General features: G+C 47.8%; 1 protein-coding gene across 1 annotated transcript; it reads right to left on the bottom strand.

Annotated features, from left to right (window-relative positions):
- Positions 1–2218: 2218 nt before the first annotated feature.
- Positions 2219–4853, bottom strand: LOC119092153 (solute carrier family 2, facilitated glucose transporter member 6-like). The gene is made up of 3 exons (XM_037215129.1): positions 4723–4853; positions 3115–3653; positions 2219–2717 (listed from the first exon to the last, which is right to left on the bottom strand). Exons 1-3 carry the CDS (start codon positions 4801–4803, stop codon positions 2219–2221), a joined length of 1119 nt encoding a protein of 372 aa, XP_037071024.1. The 5' UTR covers positions 4804–4853.
- Between the last annotated feature and the right edge of the window lie 15009 nt (positions 4854–19862).

Here is a 19862-nt window from a genome sequence, read left to right as displayed (position 1 = left end):
GAGTTCGGCAAGTTTTGCCGAACATGTGACAGCAAAGACGCAACATAAGAAGTTCAAGTTTTCCCGATGCGAAGCATCCTTTAATCGATTAATATGCTATGACACATTCAATAACATTGTCAGCAAAATAATTTGGATTAAGTACTGTACCACTAATGTTTATAATTAAGCTATACTACAAACGTTCCGAGCGGTTGAAATCCCGCAGCTTACAGCGCTGGGTGGCGCAGTCAATGTCATCTTTGCCTCTTGTACGCGAGAAAGACGTGACTCCCACCGTCGATGCCACCAGTGGCTCTACACGGTGGCTTTGCTTTGCTGAGGATCTGTTATAACCGTCCTCCTGCCGTCTAACGTCGTGTGTACCAGGCGCGCCGCGCCGTTGTCAGTCCGACCCGCCCCCGTGTTCGATGACGCTGGCTCTCCTCGTGCTGTCTCCTTGCCGACACCGGACTCCGCCCGACGTCTCCCTCCGCATCTCCCCAACAACGCCGGCCTGCCTTCGTGAAGTGCAGCTTCATGGCGTTCCCTGCCTCCCATGTCACCTGTCCTAAGACAGCGTGCTCGTGGCTAACGCCTGCCGGCCGGCTTTGTAGACTTGTGTCGTTGCAGCGGACCACAAGTCGCCCGGGCTGCGCTTATCTTTATGGCCCGGGTTGTTGAGAAGTCCGCTCCAGCTTGATCCTTCTGTATGGTGCCGTTTGGATGTACATGCCGACTTGTTTGGATATATGTCTGCACTAGGGTGGCGGTCTCACTATGTTGTCCAGGCTTAAGTGCACGCTGCTTTTAAAGTTCCTGCTAGTTGTGGTGAAGTCATCTGCTGTGCTAAAGCGCACATCTCCATTTTTTTCTCTCTCTCTCTCCCTCTCTCTCTCTCTCTCTCTCTCTCTCTCTCTCTCTTCCCCTCTATACATTTTACATTAAAAAACATACATGGCAATATTGATATCCAGTAGTAAGGCAGTCAAGTAGATGGACCGATTCATTATGTGCTGAAGAACTTAACCCCATCTTAATTCATCGTGTACGATCCTTGTGCTTAGAAGGGCATCCACGTCTCGACTGGAGTGAAGGTGGACGTAGATGTACCGACTCAAACTGAATTTCAGACAGGAAGAGCCAATGAGCTTTATATTTTTATGAGCTAATATTTTGCAACCCTGCAACTAAATGACAGCAGTCCGGCTTAAACGAAGCTGGGGTGACATGTTCCCCTAACCTCGCCCCACCACAGGTTAGCACGATGTACGTAATAGTGACACCTAAAGTCAGGAGTGTAATTCCGCCAAGCCAGTTGCGGGATGTGACAGGCAAAAACCACTATGCCTTTCCACAGATGAACCAAGTTTATTGAAGGTGAGGCTGAGTATGGGGCTGAAGAAAAGTGAGGATCAGCAGCAGAAGCGGGTCCTCTCCTGCCTGCTGGGGTGCCTGTGCTAGTAGCTAACTCTATGATAGGCTAGATATAACCAGAGGTAGTACGGTGATGGCCGCGTTAACGCAGGCTATTTCATCAATATAAATAGGTTTTAAAGTGATGTTAAAGTTCGAGGTATTAGAACTCCGCGCCAAACTGACACTTAATCAGTGTATGTACATTTTTACCTAAATTTAAGAAGAGACAGACACGTCTTATCTACGATCGCTCCAGACGCGCGGCGTACCTTCGGCAACGTAAGTTGCTGCAATCCCAGATGGAGAGGGCCAGATTGCTGGCACATGGAGTACAGCTAGATTTCAAACATTCTACATTGCGAAAGCGTCAGTAGTATTGCGCTAGGTTTGATCGAACCAAAAGCAAGTTATCCAGCGGTGAAGATATTAATAGCGTCATTTTTACTGCTGTCTTACCTTGACAAATTAGCCCGCTAAGGCTCGACCGTATCTAGAAGAACTGTGGACTAGCAATCATAAACTCCCATGTGTAGAACTTACACACTGATCTGTGAGAGATACGGAGATTCGAGGTTTGATAAGCAGACCGGCTTATTTCGTTGCATAAATACCATCCTTCTGAGACATTCTTTTTTATTCCCATTTTTATCGAAGCGAATTCCGTCCTTAGCTCAGCGGTCAGAGTAAATGAATGTGTGGTGGGCGATGCGCAGTTTATTACGACGCCGAGGTCCATCCGACTATGCGGTCGTCTCGCTAAATCGCTCTCACTAAGATTCAACGGAATCTTGATACAACTGATAAATGACACACAATGTCCTCATGCCCACTCGGAGGGTGCTACATTCAGTGCAGGGTTATCTTTGCCATTGTTCCCTTGCTCCGTGTCACCCACGTGAAGTGGTGCTTCCGCTACCTTCTCTACTTTTTGAAACAGGTGCTGAATGCGCTCCAGCGAAAGGCCTTTCGTCTCGGGTAAGCAGAATGTGGCATAGACCACTTGCAGGCCACTCACTGCCATATGCAAGAGGAAGACGCCACCGAAACCGATCAGCTCCGTCAGCGGCGAGAACGTCTTGACGAACATGAACAGCATGGTGTTCATCATGCCCATAAGGATGTTCGCGCAGAAGGTTCGCGTGCGGTTCGGCAGGAGTTCGTTAACGTAGGTGAGCGCGATGGGGGCGATAATGCATGCAAAAGAATACTGCGTGAGTGTCGCGCCGACCAGCACGACCCAGCCCAGTGTTTGCTGCAGAGCCTCGGGCAAGTAGAAGAAGACGGCAATTGTGGCGCATCCCAGCCCGGAGAGCGAGCCGCTGACGCGCAGCAGTGGCAAACGGCCGAAACGCTTCGATGACGAAGCTGGTCGGGACGGAAAAGATGGCGGCCACGGCAAGCGGCAGCATTGCGCTTTGGTAGTCGTTGAGCGGCAGGTTCACCGGCTGCAGGATGTACGAGGGTGATGTAGTTGATGCCGATGCCACCACTCCAGATAAATATGACGAGCTGACCGAATGCCAGCAGGAGCGGCATGAGCGTCTCCCGTTGGAGGATGAGCTTCCAAAGCGGCAAGGAAACACCGTCGACGTCCAGATGCCGCAGCGAGTCCTGTATGTTGCGAACCTCCGAGTCAGCGTCAGCTTCCGTCCCATGGAAGAAGCGAATTGCACGCAGGGCCCTCCTCCTCCGAGTGTCCGTGCGAGAGCAAGCCACTTGGGCGAGTTGTGAATGAAGTACAGGCCAGCGAGACAAATGCCGGCAGGCAAGAACCCGGCGCCGATGTGGAATGTCGTCCAGTGCACGTATTGTGCAATAAGGAGTCCGATCGCCTGGCTGGCGAACACCATCGTGTTCAGAATAGCTGTGTAAAGCGTGCGCCTGTTCGGCGGCACGATTTCGGACACGTAGCCTCGTACGGTGGTCTCCGACATGCCAAGCATGATAAACATCACCAGTCGGCCGAGCAGCACCAGCGGGAAGCTCTGGCCCAGCGCGACCACCAGAGAAGCCAGCGCGTAGAGCGGCTGCGAGAACATCAGCAGGCGTCGGGCGCCCAGCACAGGCGCGACGGGCATGGCGAGCATGCAGCCGGCCATGGCGCCCAGCGGGCAGGAGGCGATCGCCCAGTTGAGCTGGTTGTCGGCCATGAAGCGGTTCGTGTCCTGGGGCACCTGAACCACCAGGATGCTGTGCAGGGCGACGTTGAGGCCCATGCCCGTCAGGACCTGCCCGGTAATCAGGGTGGCCAGCAGCTGCGAAAAGAAGAGCCCCTTGAGTTTTACCATCTCTTTCGTGCATGCTAGATTTTTAGTGCCAACGATTGAATCCAGAATATCATGAGTGATGAAGAACGAGCGTAACCATGATGTACCATCAAGACCAGAAGGCAATTTTTAAGGAGACTGTTTTGCATTTGTATGAGGTTTTGCGCTGAAATAGCCATCTTGGAAATCACTCGGTGCAGTTCACAGCCGTGCCATTCTCAAGGTCTAAAACTCCTACTTTCTGAGCTACACGCCCGCAAAGATGTGTGGGCTATTTCATGCAGACCAAGTTTCAGTCACGAGTCACGTTTTGTGCTGCATTATATAAAAGTTGGACACGGGTGCTAGTGGTTACGGAAATAAGGCTTGCAATGAATTAACTTCAAAACAGCGTCATTACCGAGTATGTGAATATAAGCAAACACCTTAAACGCGCAGATAAATGTTAAGAGCACTACGAGAAAGGGCCAAAACACTATAAAAGCACGATACTGCTTGGTTCAGCAACACCTCGAGCACCGCCACGGCCACATCTCGAAATTTAAGTACCACAAGTGAGTGATGGGGTGGCAATTTCGCACGGTCAGTTTGGCAGCATTTCGGCCAAGGCTTTCCAATGTAATTGTCCGCGTCACTCAGGTGCTCTTAGTTTCTGAGATCTTAAAGAGGATCCTGGGGGCGACGAGCGGAGAGTAAAGGTGGATAATGCTACCGTACTGCGAGGGTTCATCTTAGCGTTTAATGTTTGAGCACAAAGGATCGCCTCTCTGTCATTACGCGTGCCAAACGATCCGATCATTTTATATTTGTCAGTTATCTTTAGGCTATAATGTGGTCATAATTTTCCCCGTGATCTCCATATTTTCTGAACTACTTCGATTCTGAACAGAATTCCTTTGATATCTGCTGTTAACCTCTTGGCTCAGGCGGAGAGGGGAGATATATTTCCTTTACACGCACACAACCCCCCCCCCCCCCCAATCCCTCTGCTACGTTCCTGTATTTAGGCATCTACGGATATTGATGTGCAAGGGTGTCGCTTTACATGGGCACTGACCGTCGGCCAGTTGTTTGACTTTTTCTCTTCCTGCTTAGCTGCTTTGGAGGCCTCTTCTTGTTTCTTCTCCATTTTCAGCATCCCTGGCAGCTGTCGGTGGTGGTCGTCGCCAACAGCGCTAAGAGCCGCACGGTCCGCTGTCGGTGGTGGTCGCGAAAAGCGCCATGAACCGCAAGGCCATGTCTTTTCTAGCCCGTGAACAGAGGCGTGTCCAGGGGAAAACAGACATAAAATGGTCAATTAGCATATGTGTATTCCAACGCAAACGCTGTTGCATGTCTGTGCGTCCTCTCTTGTGGCTGGATTTGACGCAGGCCCAACAAAGTACAATGCTGCGTGCGCCTCTGGTTGGGAAACTTTTCGTGACTGGACCTAATGTGCGCGGGTAACCGTGACGGTGCGTTCCAACCCCCAACCCGGGTGCTGAACCCCCGTCACTGTTGGCCTGATTTGGGTCTGCGCTCGGACAACGCTGTGTGACATTACATGCTGTTCGATGCGCGCAACATTCAGAGTTCGCATGACGCACGCGTGTTGCGGCGCAACGACAGAAGCAATACCTTCGACCACTTATGTCGCTGGTTGATTGGCGTTCTCGAGACTGACGTGAACGGTACGGCGTGAGTAAAACCCTCGTGAGCAGCACAGAAATGAAATATCTTGGAGTTAATTACTGCGCGTTTATCGCCACCCCACCCCGCAACCCATCACTGCGCAGCACGTTTGCCGCCGGGTCCTCGGTACCCCACCGTGCCACTCGCTCCACCGAAGCTGGATGGCTGGAGCTGTCAAAATAGCGGCTGGCGTGCTCACAGAGGCGCTTTCGGTACCGACCGTTGTCCTCGTGGAATGGACTGCCGGTCGGTGGGACAAGCGTCGTTCACTGTCCGCCTTTGAGCGTGCCGTGAGAGACGTGAACAGTTGGGCGGAGGTTTGAGATGTGATCTTGTCGCTGATGCACATTCGTACTTGCGTGTCATTTTTGTCTTAGCATGCCTGCAATGTTTGCAGTCGTGTACATTGTGTTTCTAACACTTTTAACAATAATCGCGTACTTGGTTTTGTATTTGACCGTAAAAGTATCATGCGAAAGACTTCCTTTTATTTTTTGACGATATGTACTGGATGCAAATCCGGAAGTCATTCGATGGACAGATTTTAGATCACATACAAGCATACATACGTACAGCGAACGAACCTGGTATTAAATTATATGTCAACAAAACCTACTGTGCTCATACTGTTCGAAGGTATACTGAACACCGATTCTAAAAATCTACAGCAAATAGTGTCTTGGAAGGACGCAGCGCAGCGTCCGCAATAACACATTTTGCTCCATTGTCCCATCTGAGACCAGTTTTCCACTTGATGACGTCATGAGAAGTGGTGGCCGCTTTGCGGAGGCTCTGTGATTGTTCAGAGGTTCAAAGGTCTGGTAAAGTTCTCACCGTACCGTCACTGGTGGCACCTGAAGCCTGCGAAATAGGTTTTTTTCCTTTTCATAAATTCACACCAGTATTTGCTATGCGTGTTGTATATTTTTCACCACAGTTTGATTATAAATCAATGCAGTGTTTTGCAGAAATTTCGTATTACTAAAACGGCGTAGGGTTAACTCTGCTAGCGGCTTTTTTGACGCACCGGAGCGTGCTAGTACGTAACGCATTATCACATAACAAACAAGTGCACGATGTCCTCGTCCTCCGTTTACAATTGTCTGCTGCTGAAAACGATTCGTTGGAGGTTAAGTCTCACTGCAGTCTGGACTATGCAGCTGTTAGTGACTCTGAAGTTCACAGATGTGTTGAAAGCATCAAATGGTGAATGGATGTTTCACGTTACCGCAAACCATGAAGAATTTCAATATTTTGCGAATGTGTTGCATCAGACTAGCTTTCAATAATTCATGGTGTCACAGCAAATTGCAAATTGCAGCTGTGGTAATATTTCGAATAGCAGGGGTTTGATGGGCTTGGGATGTTGTTCTTTAAAATCAGCAATTGCGGGTGGGTAATGTTCGATCTGATGAACAGCCTCAACCAAAAATGAATGCTTAACAGTCTGGTAAGCATTGTGGCTTATGGTGGCCTGGTATGGCTTGGTCATATTAGGCTATAAGTAACCATACTAATTGGGGAACTAACTCATCCTGGTGTGAAGTCACAGCTAGCTTAATCACTGTCTCATTTCGCTCACTTGAAACATTTACGTTCGACGTTGCCACTAACTTTGCATTGGGATTTGTCCTCACATTTACGTTGTCTGCAGATATCTGCCCGGGTCTCAATGTTGGTTGCTGGCTCACACTTCAAACAAGGCCCTAGATCTGTTTTTACTTTTTCATAGCTCTAGATCCCTGATTTTGGGTCGTCCTGTCACAAATACTAGTGCATGGCTCCCGAATCCTAGTTATAATTTGTAAACACCTGGCCTTGGTTCCTGGTTTTCATTTATTTTTCGCAACCTACGATCTGAGTTCTTGGTTACAATTAGTTCCTCACAAACAGCAGACCCTCTTTTCCGGTTTCCATTAATGCACTAAAAAACCTTCGATCCCACATTCTGTTTGTCCCTGGTACATTTGTAACCACCAGAGCTCTGGACAACAACCTCCACCCCATCTCTACTCGCTTCACGCCCACCTGGGCGTGATGTGACTGTGGAGTGAGCGTGGTGAATACGTACTGATTTCTAACAGTAGTTCCAGGTACGGTCCTGGTTTTTGTTGATGCGTTGGACTTTGTGCCGCGTCTTGGTGGCTGCTGGACCCCGTTATTTCCAGATTGGCTGTGGGTCTTTGCGGGATCTTGGGCCGTTTTCCATGATAAATATTTGCTGTTAAATGACTTCAAGCTGAGCCTTGGTTCTTGCTAGCTTCCTCTGCATGTTTCAGCCCGAGTATTGGTTCTTGCTGGATCTGTCAGTTTCGTTTGAAAACTGCATCCTGGCCTTAGCTGGTCCCACAAGCTCAATTCAGCGCTTACTCATGAATCTTGCTGCATCTCCGAATTCACTCATCTAACCAATCATAGACTTATAAAGATACCGGAGCACTGCCCCCCAGCTCCCCCTGGCTCCTCAGACACCAGAGATCCTATCTACGTTTTTACTTTAAAACACTCACGATATATTCCCCTGAGACTTTCTGATCTTTGGGTGCGATTGTAAAGCATTCTGACGAGATATCGTCGTTAAAAAACCTAGCGGGTAGTTCGAGCAGCGCGCGCGAAATATGTACGAGAGATGTGCGTGTTACAACTGACGCCACAAACAGGCGCTCATTTGGGCCAGACTGGAGAGGGCTTTTTCATCCACCTTGTTGCTTGTTGTGTTGTTGAAAAAAACTTGTTGCACCGATAGACATCATGGCAACTGCTCATGTTCTCTCGCCAAGCACGACCGGTGGCCCACCGGAGCCCTACCACGAGCTTGCAATAAAGGCACACCACTGGCACCCTGTCGTCGTCGCTGCCCCCGGCTTGCCGGTGATTGTCAACAGGCGGCTTCGTGAGGCCCAGCAGATGGCTGCAAGAATCATGGCATGCTTCTGTCGCTAACGCGGAGAAGATAAGATCGTGCGACACTCCGCTCCGAGAGCGCAGCTTAGATGCGCCCTGCGACACGACCCATGACATTTGAATGGACTTGCAAATGGGGTGCCGCATCGCCTAGCACCTTTATAGAAGGCGGCTCAGTTCTGACGCTCGAGAAGCGGCTTGTCCTTGCTTATTCCGGACACTGTCGTCTGCAAGTTAGGTGCTGGTGTTCGCAACAAGCCCGATGCACTTGGCGTTCGGAGGATATCATCATTCTGAAGCACTCGGAATACATTTTCACACTGCACAACGCAGCGCGGTTATTAAGCATTTCCAGAGTCATGAACGTGGCGAATATTATTGTCAATCTTGATTCAATCGTTGTTATATTTGCAACTTGGACTTACTTACAGCCTCTAAAGTTGTCAAAATTGTAATGGTTGTCCTCCTGGCGACTCACAATCGCTTCATGTATTTTGCCTTTCTTTTTAAAAATCAACCCAAAACTTTTGAACGGATCTATTTCTGGAATCAAAGCTCAACCTAGGCAGTGCCTTTTGAGTGGGCCCTGACCTGTACTATTCCATCACGCAGTTCTACGCCAACGGGAGAATTAAGTGGCGTAATTATAACGTGCCGCAATGCTTGACACGGTCCGTCCTGCCTTCTGACGTCAACTGACCTTTAGTGTGGCCGCTGCCACCGACGAAGGCCATACCTGTCAAGGACAAATGACGAGCGAGGATGTAGGAACTAGCGTTACTCTGCCCACTCTGCCGCAGTGTGTCACATCACTCGCCGGCAATCGCACCCAGCGTGCAGGATCTGCTGGACTGCAGGAGCGTGGCGACGTTGCACAGATGAAATTGTTCGGCCTTATCTCAGGGCTGAAAACCGAAGCGATGTTTGGAAGTTTTTAGAAAGCACCGTACACACCCACACCCACATCCACACATGCCACACCCTCCCATACACCCACACCCATACACGTACCCACACCCACACTCACCCACCCACACCCACACCCACCCACACCCACCCACACCCACACCCACCCAAACGCACACACACACACACACACACACACACACACACACACACACACACACACACACACACAACACACACACACACACACACACACACACACACACACACACACACACACACACACCACACACACACACACACCACACACACACACACACACACACACGCACACACACACACACACACACACACACACGCAAGCACCACACACACACATGTACGCGCGTACCCACATGCACACGCACACGCATACGCACACGCACACGCACACGCACACGCACACGCACACACACGCACACACACATACACACACACACACACACACACATATATATATATATATATATATATATATATATATATATATATATATATATATGTATAGAGCTGTATGTACATTACAAATCACAGCTAACCCAGCATTGATGATCTCCTTGGATGTTTTTTCGGTAAGTCTGATGAGAGTTTTCTATTCCTTTCGATGTTCGCTTTAAAACGGCCCGAAAGTTCATGATGCAAGGAAGATATTTATTACCATATTTTAGGGCCTGGCATTAGTTATATTTCTCTATTTTTTCCTGCCTTGGTCATTTTCTGGAAGGACGGCTCTAGACAAAGTCAACAAAATGCATTTTTGTAAAATTCGAGCCTTCTCGTGACTGATCTAGCATTGATCTCATGCCTACATAAATCAGTTTGTAATGGCGGCGCAGCGCCCACATACCACATGCATGTCACACTTTAGACATAAGTACTTACCCATTAAATATACTCATAACTGACCGGCAATAGCGTTCATCCGCGACACGCAAAACTCTTACTCTTCTTGTGCTCTCTTCCCTAATGGTAGCCACCCGTATAGATGGAGGGTTGTAGGTGCATTGGTCTGTTTGCTAATGAAAGAGTCCGTTTTGCTAAAGCGATTAGTCTTCGTCTCTGTGTAGTGTGCGATGATTTTTGTGTTTTTGTTAAGCATGATATATATATATATATATATATATATATATATATATGCATATATACGCACACATATATATTCATAAATATATGTATATATTTGCCTATGTATATATACATATATGTATATATATATATGCATATAATACTCCGGTAAGCTCACGCTGCTGAGAAACAGCGATCGCCTAATTATGCAATCGTGGCAGTTGTATGGCATATAACAAGTACCGTGGTATTTTCCACTGCTTAATAAGTCAATATTTTTCAATCCTTTAGTCATACAGCAGGCGTTCATGACCTACTTAACATGTCTGTATGCTATCATTTGGAAAAATTCCACTTTCTACATGACCACTCGTACACCGCCCATGATCGTACAAGTCTCCAAAAAGAAGGAACACCGCCAAGGCATACCAAACTGAGCAGTTGCGCGATTACACAATATCCACGTGCAACAGACTGTCTACAAACCTCATTGCAGTAGAGCTCATGCAAAAAATTGGGGGGGGGGGGCACACTGTCAACAGTTAAAATGCTCTCAGCTTATAACGCCTCCGGAGTTCACAATGTCAACAGTTTATAATGTTCACAGTTCACAACGCACACAGTCCATAGCGTCCCTACGTCCATACTTCATAATATCCACACATCCTGACGTCCACAAAATAGTTTTGCCTGCTTCGGCCAGGATGAGAATTTCGCTTTTGTGAGACGAATGCCTCGCTAAGCGTCGTGATGCCATTTGCTCCGATATGGTATACCGTCCAGCAATATTGTTGCTAAGTGAATCATCCATGACCTCCCGAGGGCGTACTGATTGCTGTAGGCATAAAAGCGCCTCTCCTGACAAAAATGTGCTCCACATTTTGCACACCCACTGTCACAAATTAACAGAAGTTTTCTTACCATGCCGCCAGGTACCTTCTGCTGATAACATAATTTGGCAAGCGCAACGTAGGCATTCAACACAGAAGTGGCATACGTAAAGAATGAGGAAGAATGATGTGTGGACACATCAACAAAACGGAGCAGGACAAGGCCGAGGCAGGAAGATGCAGAATAAAAGGGTTAATTGATCATGAGCAGCTGGGATTGTTCTTTATTCTGTTTTGCTGTCTGGTAAGCATTCTCCTTAGTCTCACACCCTAGATGCATGCTACACTCAGCTCAGCTGAGTGAAGCATACATCGCTCAGCTCAGCAGGTTTGCAGGTTGGGGCATTGGTACACGATTAATCACGTATTTGTATGCTAAAAAGTCAACTGGAGGAAGATTTTCATTTACAGTAGGTACTGTGCCGGTCCAGAAACTTGAAAAGCGGAGGTAGCGTGCCACGAAAAGTAGTGGAGACAAACACTCACTCACAAAATATACCATTACCGATTCCGCCACGCGCAAGCGCTTACGCTGCCACTGGCAGTCGGAGTGCATTTTGGAACGCGCGCAGCTACGCAAACGCACACCAATTTCGACTGCTTTGCGAGCGGCAGTCACCAAGTCTTCACATTGGCAGTCGCATTTCATCCTGGCTAGTCCAGAATGAAGCGCAATGAAGTCACATGTCAGGTGGTGCGCGAAACCAGCTGCGCACCAGCGCGAGGCCCACCAGTGGCGGGTGCGCGGTACGCAGGTGCACCGAAAGAACGAGACTGAGAGACTCATAACCGAAATAAAGACTTGGATTTTTAAGCATGAACACTGCCTGAAAGGTGGTCGAGTAGGTCAGCTGGCCTGATGCCGTATGGGGTTGATCAGGACCCCTGCTCTTCCCAGAATAACAGCGTGGTCCAAGTAGGCCGACCGACAGGTGGCGGCGGCGCGTTTTCTGGCGTACGGCTGCTGCGTGACACAGGTCCAGCTCGCGCGGCACCCGGTGTCCACGCCCTACGGTCGCCGGCCTTGATGCCGTCCCGTCCCCACGAGCGGCCGGCCGTTCACCCGAGTGCTGGCCTGTGGGGCGGGCCGGACCGGCGGCCCGTCCGATGTGAATACTGCCGCCCAAACATCGCGACTGGTCCGGCAGTTCGGCGGAGGTCCTTCGATTCCGTCCAGTGGCGGATCCAGAGGAGGGGGGGGGGGGGTCATGAGGCTATGGCTTCCTTCCCGTGGACCGAAGGGGCACCAAAATCCCATGGTGTAACGGCACCAAAATCCTCGTTTCAAATCTCCACAATCTTTTTCAAGAGGTACCAATGTTTCAGGGACCCCAAAAATGACCACAAATCTTTATTTTCAAGCGGCACCATATCCAAAGGCCACAATAAAGGTGTGGCACCCACCCTGACGAAATCTTGGATTGCCCCCGTTGGCCAGAGGGCACCAAAACCTTCACTTTGGGGCTTCACGCCATTTAGTTTCGAGAGGCACCAAATCAAAACCGGCCATTTCAATGAGGCCATCACCATCATTTTAACAGGAACCAAAAGTCAGAGGCATCACATTTTGTGCGCCTTTCATATCGGCGAAATTTCTGATCAGTCGGTTTGACGATGGAGCAGCAAAAGCCTTCATTTCACAGCATCAGAACCTTTATTTTCCAGCGGCACCCAACTTCAGGGTCATCAAAAGGGACTCTAAACCTTGATTTTTAAGACAGAAATTTCCAAGGGACGCCGAAATGCGTGTGCCTCTCCGTAGACAAAATCCGGTATCGGCCCGTTCGGCGAGAGGCACCAAAACCTTTCCATTTCGGGGCACCATAACAGATATATTCTAGCGCCACCAAACCCAGGCGGGCGAATTAAAGGGCCCCGAAAGTTTCTTTCCAGAGGCACCGAAATCCAGGGACACCACGATTTCTTTATTTTCCAATGTCATGAAATGTTGAATCGACCCCTTCGGTGAAGAGACACTAAAAACCTTCATTTCAGGGCAGCATGACCGTTATTTTCAAGTGGCTCCCAATTACGCGGGGGGGGCACCACAAAGGGACCGTAATATTTATTTGTAAGTGACAACAAATACCAGGGACACCAAAGATTGTCCCATAATTTGATTATTCACGAGGAACCAAATTCCGAGGGCACCCTTTCAACGGGCACACTTAGAGGCTTGGGGGGGGGAGAGGCGCCGTAGCCCACCCCCGTACCCCCGTACCCGTACCCAGTACCAGGATTCTTTTTCTACTTACGCCAGTTGATTCTGTACAACGTTAGAAGTGTCACTGTTCGATTTTCAGTTTCATTCCGGTCATTTTCTCCCGCCCTTTGACCACCGCCATGTTGATGAAATACCGACGCCGCGCGATCCACTGAGGCAGCATCGCTCGGCGTCGGTGTTTTTTCCCCTGACGGCGAACGCACACGCTCAATAAAGTAATTTATGATATTTCCTTCTCTGATGGACTCCGAAAAGGAATGAACCCTCCAGGAGAACAAGGGCTTGGCATATCAATGCAATTATTGCCCTGTTTCGATACATGCTGGCATTCAATCCATGGAAGCCTCAAAGTGTTTGAGAAAACCAGAAAGCTTGGTAACGCCCCTGGCTATTGGCGTTTAAGAGAAAGGTACAAATGTACCATTGTAGGATGGAAGCCGCCTGCTGTTTACTGGATCCAGTTCCTTAATTTCTGTTTAATGTCAGCAGACTTGCTTTAAATTCGTTATTGATTGCATCTTCTGGCAGCTTTTATTCCTCTTTCAGTCAAATAAGCTGATCAAAATAACTCCTTAAAATAAAGTGAGCATAATCCGGCCAACCATTCTGGCGACACACTGTTAAATGATTACAAGGTACTAATTTGAAAATAAAGTGACCCGAAATTCGGGGACTTTTTGTAAGGGTTGGGAATGAGCACCAAATTCCAGGGGGCACCACAATGAAGCATGGCTTCTCCTGACGACATTCTGGACCCGCCCCTGGTTCCGCTTGAGACAGGCCGCAGATCGATAGATGATTGAGCTACGTCGGACGACCTTCTGACTGAGCTTCTATTTTCCACAGAGCACGATTAATACGATTGAGATAACGTATTGCGCAATTATTTTTGGATTGATTGAGCGTCGGTGTTACCACATTTCTAACACCGCGGGGGACAGATCAAGACTGAAGGTGTTGGGTTCTAGAGGACATATGTCGTGAAAATGACATTTTGAGCTGAAAAATCTATAAAATATTTTACTCGCAAACTTGGGGAGGAGAGATTCCACATATTGATATTCAGTACACATAAAGAATGGGGCAAAAACCACATTTTCCGTTCCCCCAAATCTCCATAGAGGTCCCGCCGTCACTAGGCATGGCATGACAACCAGCAGACAGGAGATGGAGGATAGGAGACAACAGGACAGGACAACCGGACTGGTCAACAAGACTGGTTAGCAACATGGACAGGATGAGAGAGGACGAGGAACAGCATGACATGGAAGAAGGTAAAAACACAAGGCAATAGATTAAAGGGTAGAACAGAAAACAAGGTAATTCACAACGGGGCTGGGGATGATATGACATGAACAGGACAGAAAAGGGGAGGAGAGCACAACACGGCACAGTACAGCACATCACAATGCATTTTTGATGATAGGCAAACAGTAATTCGTTAAAATATATCAGGACATATGCTTCGTTCAGCCTTTCTTTTAAATTTTCACCATTCCGTTCCTCTCCATAACTCATGTTGTGAAACTACGCCCTTGTCAGGTCATCTGCATCCAGCGGCATCATGATTGTTGTGACGTGTTGTGACGTACGATAAACACACCCAAACACAAATGCAAATGTCTCAAACATGAGGTTTATTGTGCGCAGAACGACGGGCATCCCATGGCCACCGATGGGTTCAGACTAGCGCCAGGTCGTCGACCTGCGGCAGTCGAGGGGTAGAAGGAGGCACAGCATGCAACTACGGATTCCGGAGCGGAAATTCGCGGGGACGAGAACTGGAGGGGGGGGGGGGGAGGGGCCGGCGAAGCTAAATCGGGCTAAATCGCGCGGAGAAACCTACCTGGACCTACCTACTTATGAGTTGGCGTTACTTGGAGTATTTGTGGTTATTTGCTGATGTTCAGCCCTTCTCGCCAACTATTTTTTTGAAACAAGCATTCATGGTGTTAGCAAGCTTATTTTTTATCACCCTACTAGGAGTCAGTACGTGCTATATTGCCTCTACTGTCGTCATTGTTTCGCACCATGATTGATCACGATAGGCAACAAAAAAAGAAGAACGCCTTGCATGTAACAGCATGTAGTTTGAGGGTATTCGGTGGTGGTAATCTGACCAAAGGTGCACATCTGCAAGCACATTCAGCTTGATTGTATAACTTGCCCACCTCGGCCAGCATGGTTACCTCTTGATCTTCGAGCTGACTTCAGAAACTCTTATGGCTACGCCGCCACCCCGTTATTCTATCGTTACCGTTCGTCACGTTCTATCGCTCCGCACCCTCTCTCGTTCGTCACGTTCTATCGCTCCGCACCCTCTCTCGTTCGTCACGTTCTATCGTCACCAGTATTTAAAATGAGAATAAGGTTATTATTCTGTGACACAAATTGAAATGGCAAAACTATTCAGTTTTTGTATCAACGATGCTTCACACATCAGAAACGCTGCCGGTTCACTGCGGGCAACAGTCATTCAATCAAATATGCACGAGGCTACCACCAACTATCTCCGCAGTCACCAGCCGGTCAGAGCGTCGCACACGGTCCCCGTCAGAGGGCAGAGGGCGGCAGTGCTAAAGTGACCGGCTCGAAAGGGAGACGTGTAGCGACTCGCGCGTAGCTAACTTCAGATGGCCGGCACTATGAAACAGGTAACCTGATTAACGGTGATTGGCAGTGTGTGTCGTGCGTGGGTGGCGGGTTGTTTTCTTTTGGGAGCTGGCCTGCCTTCAGTGTGTCGTGCTCACCACCTGGAGAAAGTTTGGAGCTTTTTGCTTGGCGCTCTGAAAGACGCCGGAAGTATGTGTGCTTGTCAAAAGATATGTAGGTTGACCTTTATGTGTTCTCTATAGTCTCACCTCTAGCAAAGTACTCACAAGGTGTGTTTCATGTCCTGGGACCATCTGTCGACTTAATGAATTAATATTGAACTTAGAGTAAGTTGACGGTGGTTGCGACACGGCGGCCAGTTGGCGATTTCATTCAATAATGCGGTACATACAACGTTGCTCTTTCTGTGTGCCTTTCTTGCATTTCTAAACGACCGTGCGTATAAAAAATGCGTCCGAAGTTTTTAAGGTTTAGACCATTACCCATGACGGGCGGCATAGTGGAAGCTCCTCACTTCCTTGAAACAATCGAACTGTTTTTTTTTCTGTAGATTCGGCGTACATTTTTAGTACATCTCAAACAGTTGGAAGATCTCCTGGCCGCGTGCCTACAAATGGCATGTATTTAGAGCGATGATCACTAAGCCCGAAGGCAAGCAATGAGGCAGGAATGCGTTGGCAGGCAGGAGTGAAAAGTCGTGGTAGATTGGTGCCGGTTTCAATTCTTACATACGTGTACTTGTTTTGAGTCTTACAAGCCTAACTTGTCGTCGGTCCAAATCAAGTCGATGTACCTCGCTCTGTGGGGATGGACGACCTCCTAACCCTCCCCCGACGAGGAGGCTTGGTACCCCCACACCCAGACGTTTTTTCTTGAATAGCTCGGCAGCAATAAAATGCATCATGATTTTTCCCGTAGCTCACTTATGACAGTTTTACCCGTCCTATCGATTTTTCAGCACTCGTTGTAAAATGGGGCATGACCTACAACCGATTTTTCAAGGTCATGCCAGTCGGGTTTCGCGCCAAATTAACCATACAGTTCACATCTTAGCAACTCGAGTTTGTTAATCATTTGTTTTGCAAATGCAACCAATCTTGGCGTTAGTGATATGAAGCCATATTGTTTTTTTCGGGGTGAATGGGTCATGCCCTCAGAGATCAAACTAAGTCGGACATATCTGCCCATTCTTTTAGACGGAAATTATGGCGTTAAGAAATGGAAACGTGTTTTGCTACGATCAAGTCATTTGGCTAAGATAAATGTAAGATAGATAACTACCGCTTTGGGTACTTTGCGTCGTGGTTGGTGCAAAAGTAACTTTATTGACGACTGTTCATCTTTCAACACGCTTTGCCTATGGGTGCTTGTGTGCAATTAACATTGGCCCTCCAAAGGCTCCCAAGGTTATAACCTTTCTGATTAATGCTTATGTGCAGTACCTGGGTTTCATCGCCTCTAACTATAATTGTAATTGCGATATATGACTGGTGCAGGTCAATTGCATTGTTCAGAATTGGTCTTCATTGCGTAACCTCTGTTTTACGATTGATTTGGAACTCATAGTAGGACTCTGTGACGTCGTTTAAACTGGCTCAGGTCTTCTAACTGATTTCACACACAATTCATCCGCCCAAGTTAGTAAGTGTTGCGCCAAATGTCGTTTATTTCGCCGTCGTTACGTGGATAAATATCATATCACGAATGCAGGAAATATTTGGGCTCACAATCAGGTTTGGCACAGACCTGTCAGGAGCAAAATGCATGCAATCCAAATTATTCTTAAGTGTGATGTTGTTAGAGATGTCATTGTCGTTTATCCAATAATCGTAGCACACCGAATCTGCATTGAATAGCAGTGCAAAAGTACTGTGCCCAACTACCCAGCTTGGCCTCAGATCACAAAATGACCGAAAAGCGAAAGCGAGTCCAGTTGGGCAGCCTAGACAATGATAATTCCACCGGTATTTTCTCCGTCATCTCACCCTGATCAGCATGGCGGCTGCCAGCAGTGGGGCCATATACCATGCACTCAAATGGACATTTCAGCTCAGAATGGCCTGATATTTCCAGAACCGGAAAACAGCAAAGAATGCAGGGGTGCCTTCGGAGTTGATTTGCGTTGTAAGGCTGGAAACTATATCGGCTTAGAACATTTCGTCTCATTTTCAACATGGCCTGTATGGCGTCATCATGGTGACCTGGATGGTCACCGTTTGACCTCAAAGCCAAAACACGGATATATTTAGATGGCTTAGCCGCCAGGCAACAAGCTGTTTGTTATACCGCTAGCCATCGGTCTTAATTCAAATGTGGGTAGTGGGATAGCGGAAGGGGGGGGGGGGGGGCTTTCAGGCTCATCACCTCGTTCGGCGAGGGCGTGCAAATCGGCCCATCGTGCGCGGACTTGAATTGGGATATGGTCTAGCGCCAGGGGATTCGTACTATGCAGTCGCTTACTTATGATGCGCTGGTTGCTGACGCAAAACTGCTGACGCGTAATAATCAAGTTGACACATTTGGAACGACAGCTTGCTAATGCTGAAACAGATCGCTGGGCTATCACGCCATCTTTGCAGGTCTGCCTAAAATGGTTTAGATCCACATGTAGATTCTCGCAGTTTTCTGCTTCTTTGTACTGATTTAGTGCAATCTTTCAATCAGCATTCTAGCTATGTCACACACACACACACACACACACACACACACACACACACACACACACACACACACACACACACACACACACACACACACACACACACACACACACCACACACACACACACACACACACACACACACACACACACACACACACACACACACACACACACACACACACACACACACACACACACACACACACACACACACACACACACACACACACACACACACACACACACACACACACACACACACACACACACACACACACGCACACACACACACATCGATCTAAGCTATTAATACGTCTATATTCCATGAATACATGGATTGATGTGACGGTCTGCCTGCCAGGGTCAGTCAGATACCTGGCACATTGCATTGCATTGCATTGCACGGCCAGTGTGCTGTTATCCCATCTCTTTTGTGTTTGCTGAACTCGCCTCTTGAGTAATTTTTTATTCTTTATTTACTGCTGAGAAGGGAACGATCGAACGGCATTATGCCATTTTAGGCCTTCATGTTCGAAATCTCTCGAAATCTCACCGAAAGCTGAAGGCGCTTCTGCGCAAAATGCTTCCTTTGCTTCCTCCAGCTTCACTTGCGCGAATATTTTCCTATGAATTCATTCATCGCACCATGGTGATGACGTACGTGCAAGAGAATGTTGTTTTACACTTCCTTTCGCAAGGCCAGAAGGAGCCTTTTTCACCAAACGTATCAAATGTTCTTGCTGATGATAACGAGTGCAAAAAAATATTAAGGTGTCGAAGAAGTCGCCATATGTAATATATATATTATATATATATATATATATATATATATATATATATATATATATTTATTTATTTAATTTATTAATATAATATATATGTATATGTTATATTATCTGATCTATTATATATCTATATATATAATATAATATATATATACATATACATGCATATAAATATATATATATATATATATGTGTGTGTGTGTAATATGTGTATATATATACATGTACATATATTTGCTCCTCTCTCTCTCTCTCTCTCTCTCTCTCTCTCTCTCTCTCCTCCTCTCTCTCTCCTCTCTCCCTCTCTCTCTCTCTCTCTCTCTCTCTCTCTCTCTCTCCTCCTCTCTCCTCTCTCTCTCTCTCTCTCTCCTCTCTCTCTCTCTCTCTCCTCTCTCTTCTCTCCTCTCCTCTCTCTCTCGCTCTCTCTCCTCTCTCTCT

This window comes from Pollicipes pollicipes, unplaced genomic scaffold, assembly GCF_011947565.3.
Source record: "Pollicipes pollicipes isolate AB1234 unplaced genomic scaffold, Ppol_2.1 Scaffold_3447;HRSCAF=4054_pilon_pilon_pilon, whole genome shotgun sequence".
NCBI classification, from domain to species: domain Eukaryota; kingdom Metazoa; phylum Arthropoda; class Thecostraca; order Pollicipedomorpha; family Pollicipedidae; genus Pollicipes; species Pollicipes pollicipes.
Note: the sequence above shows the minus strand (reverse complement) of the source record. Positions and strands in the feature narration are given on the sequence as shown.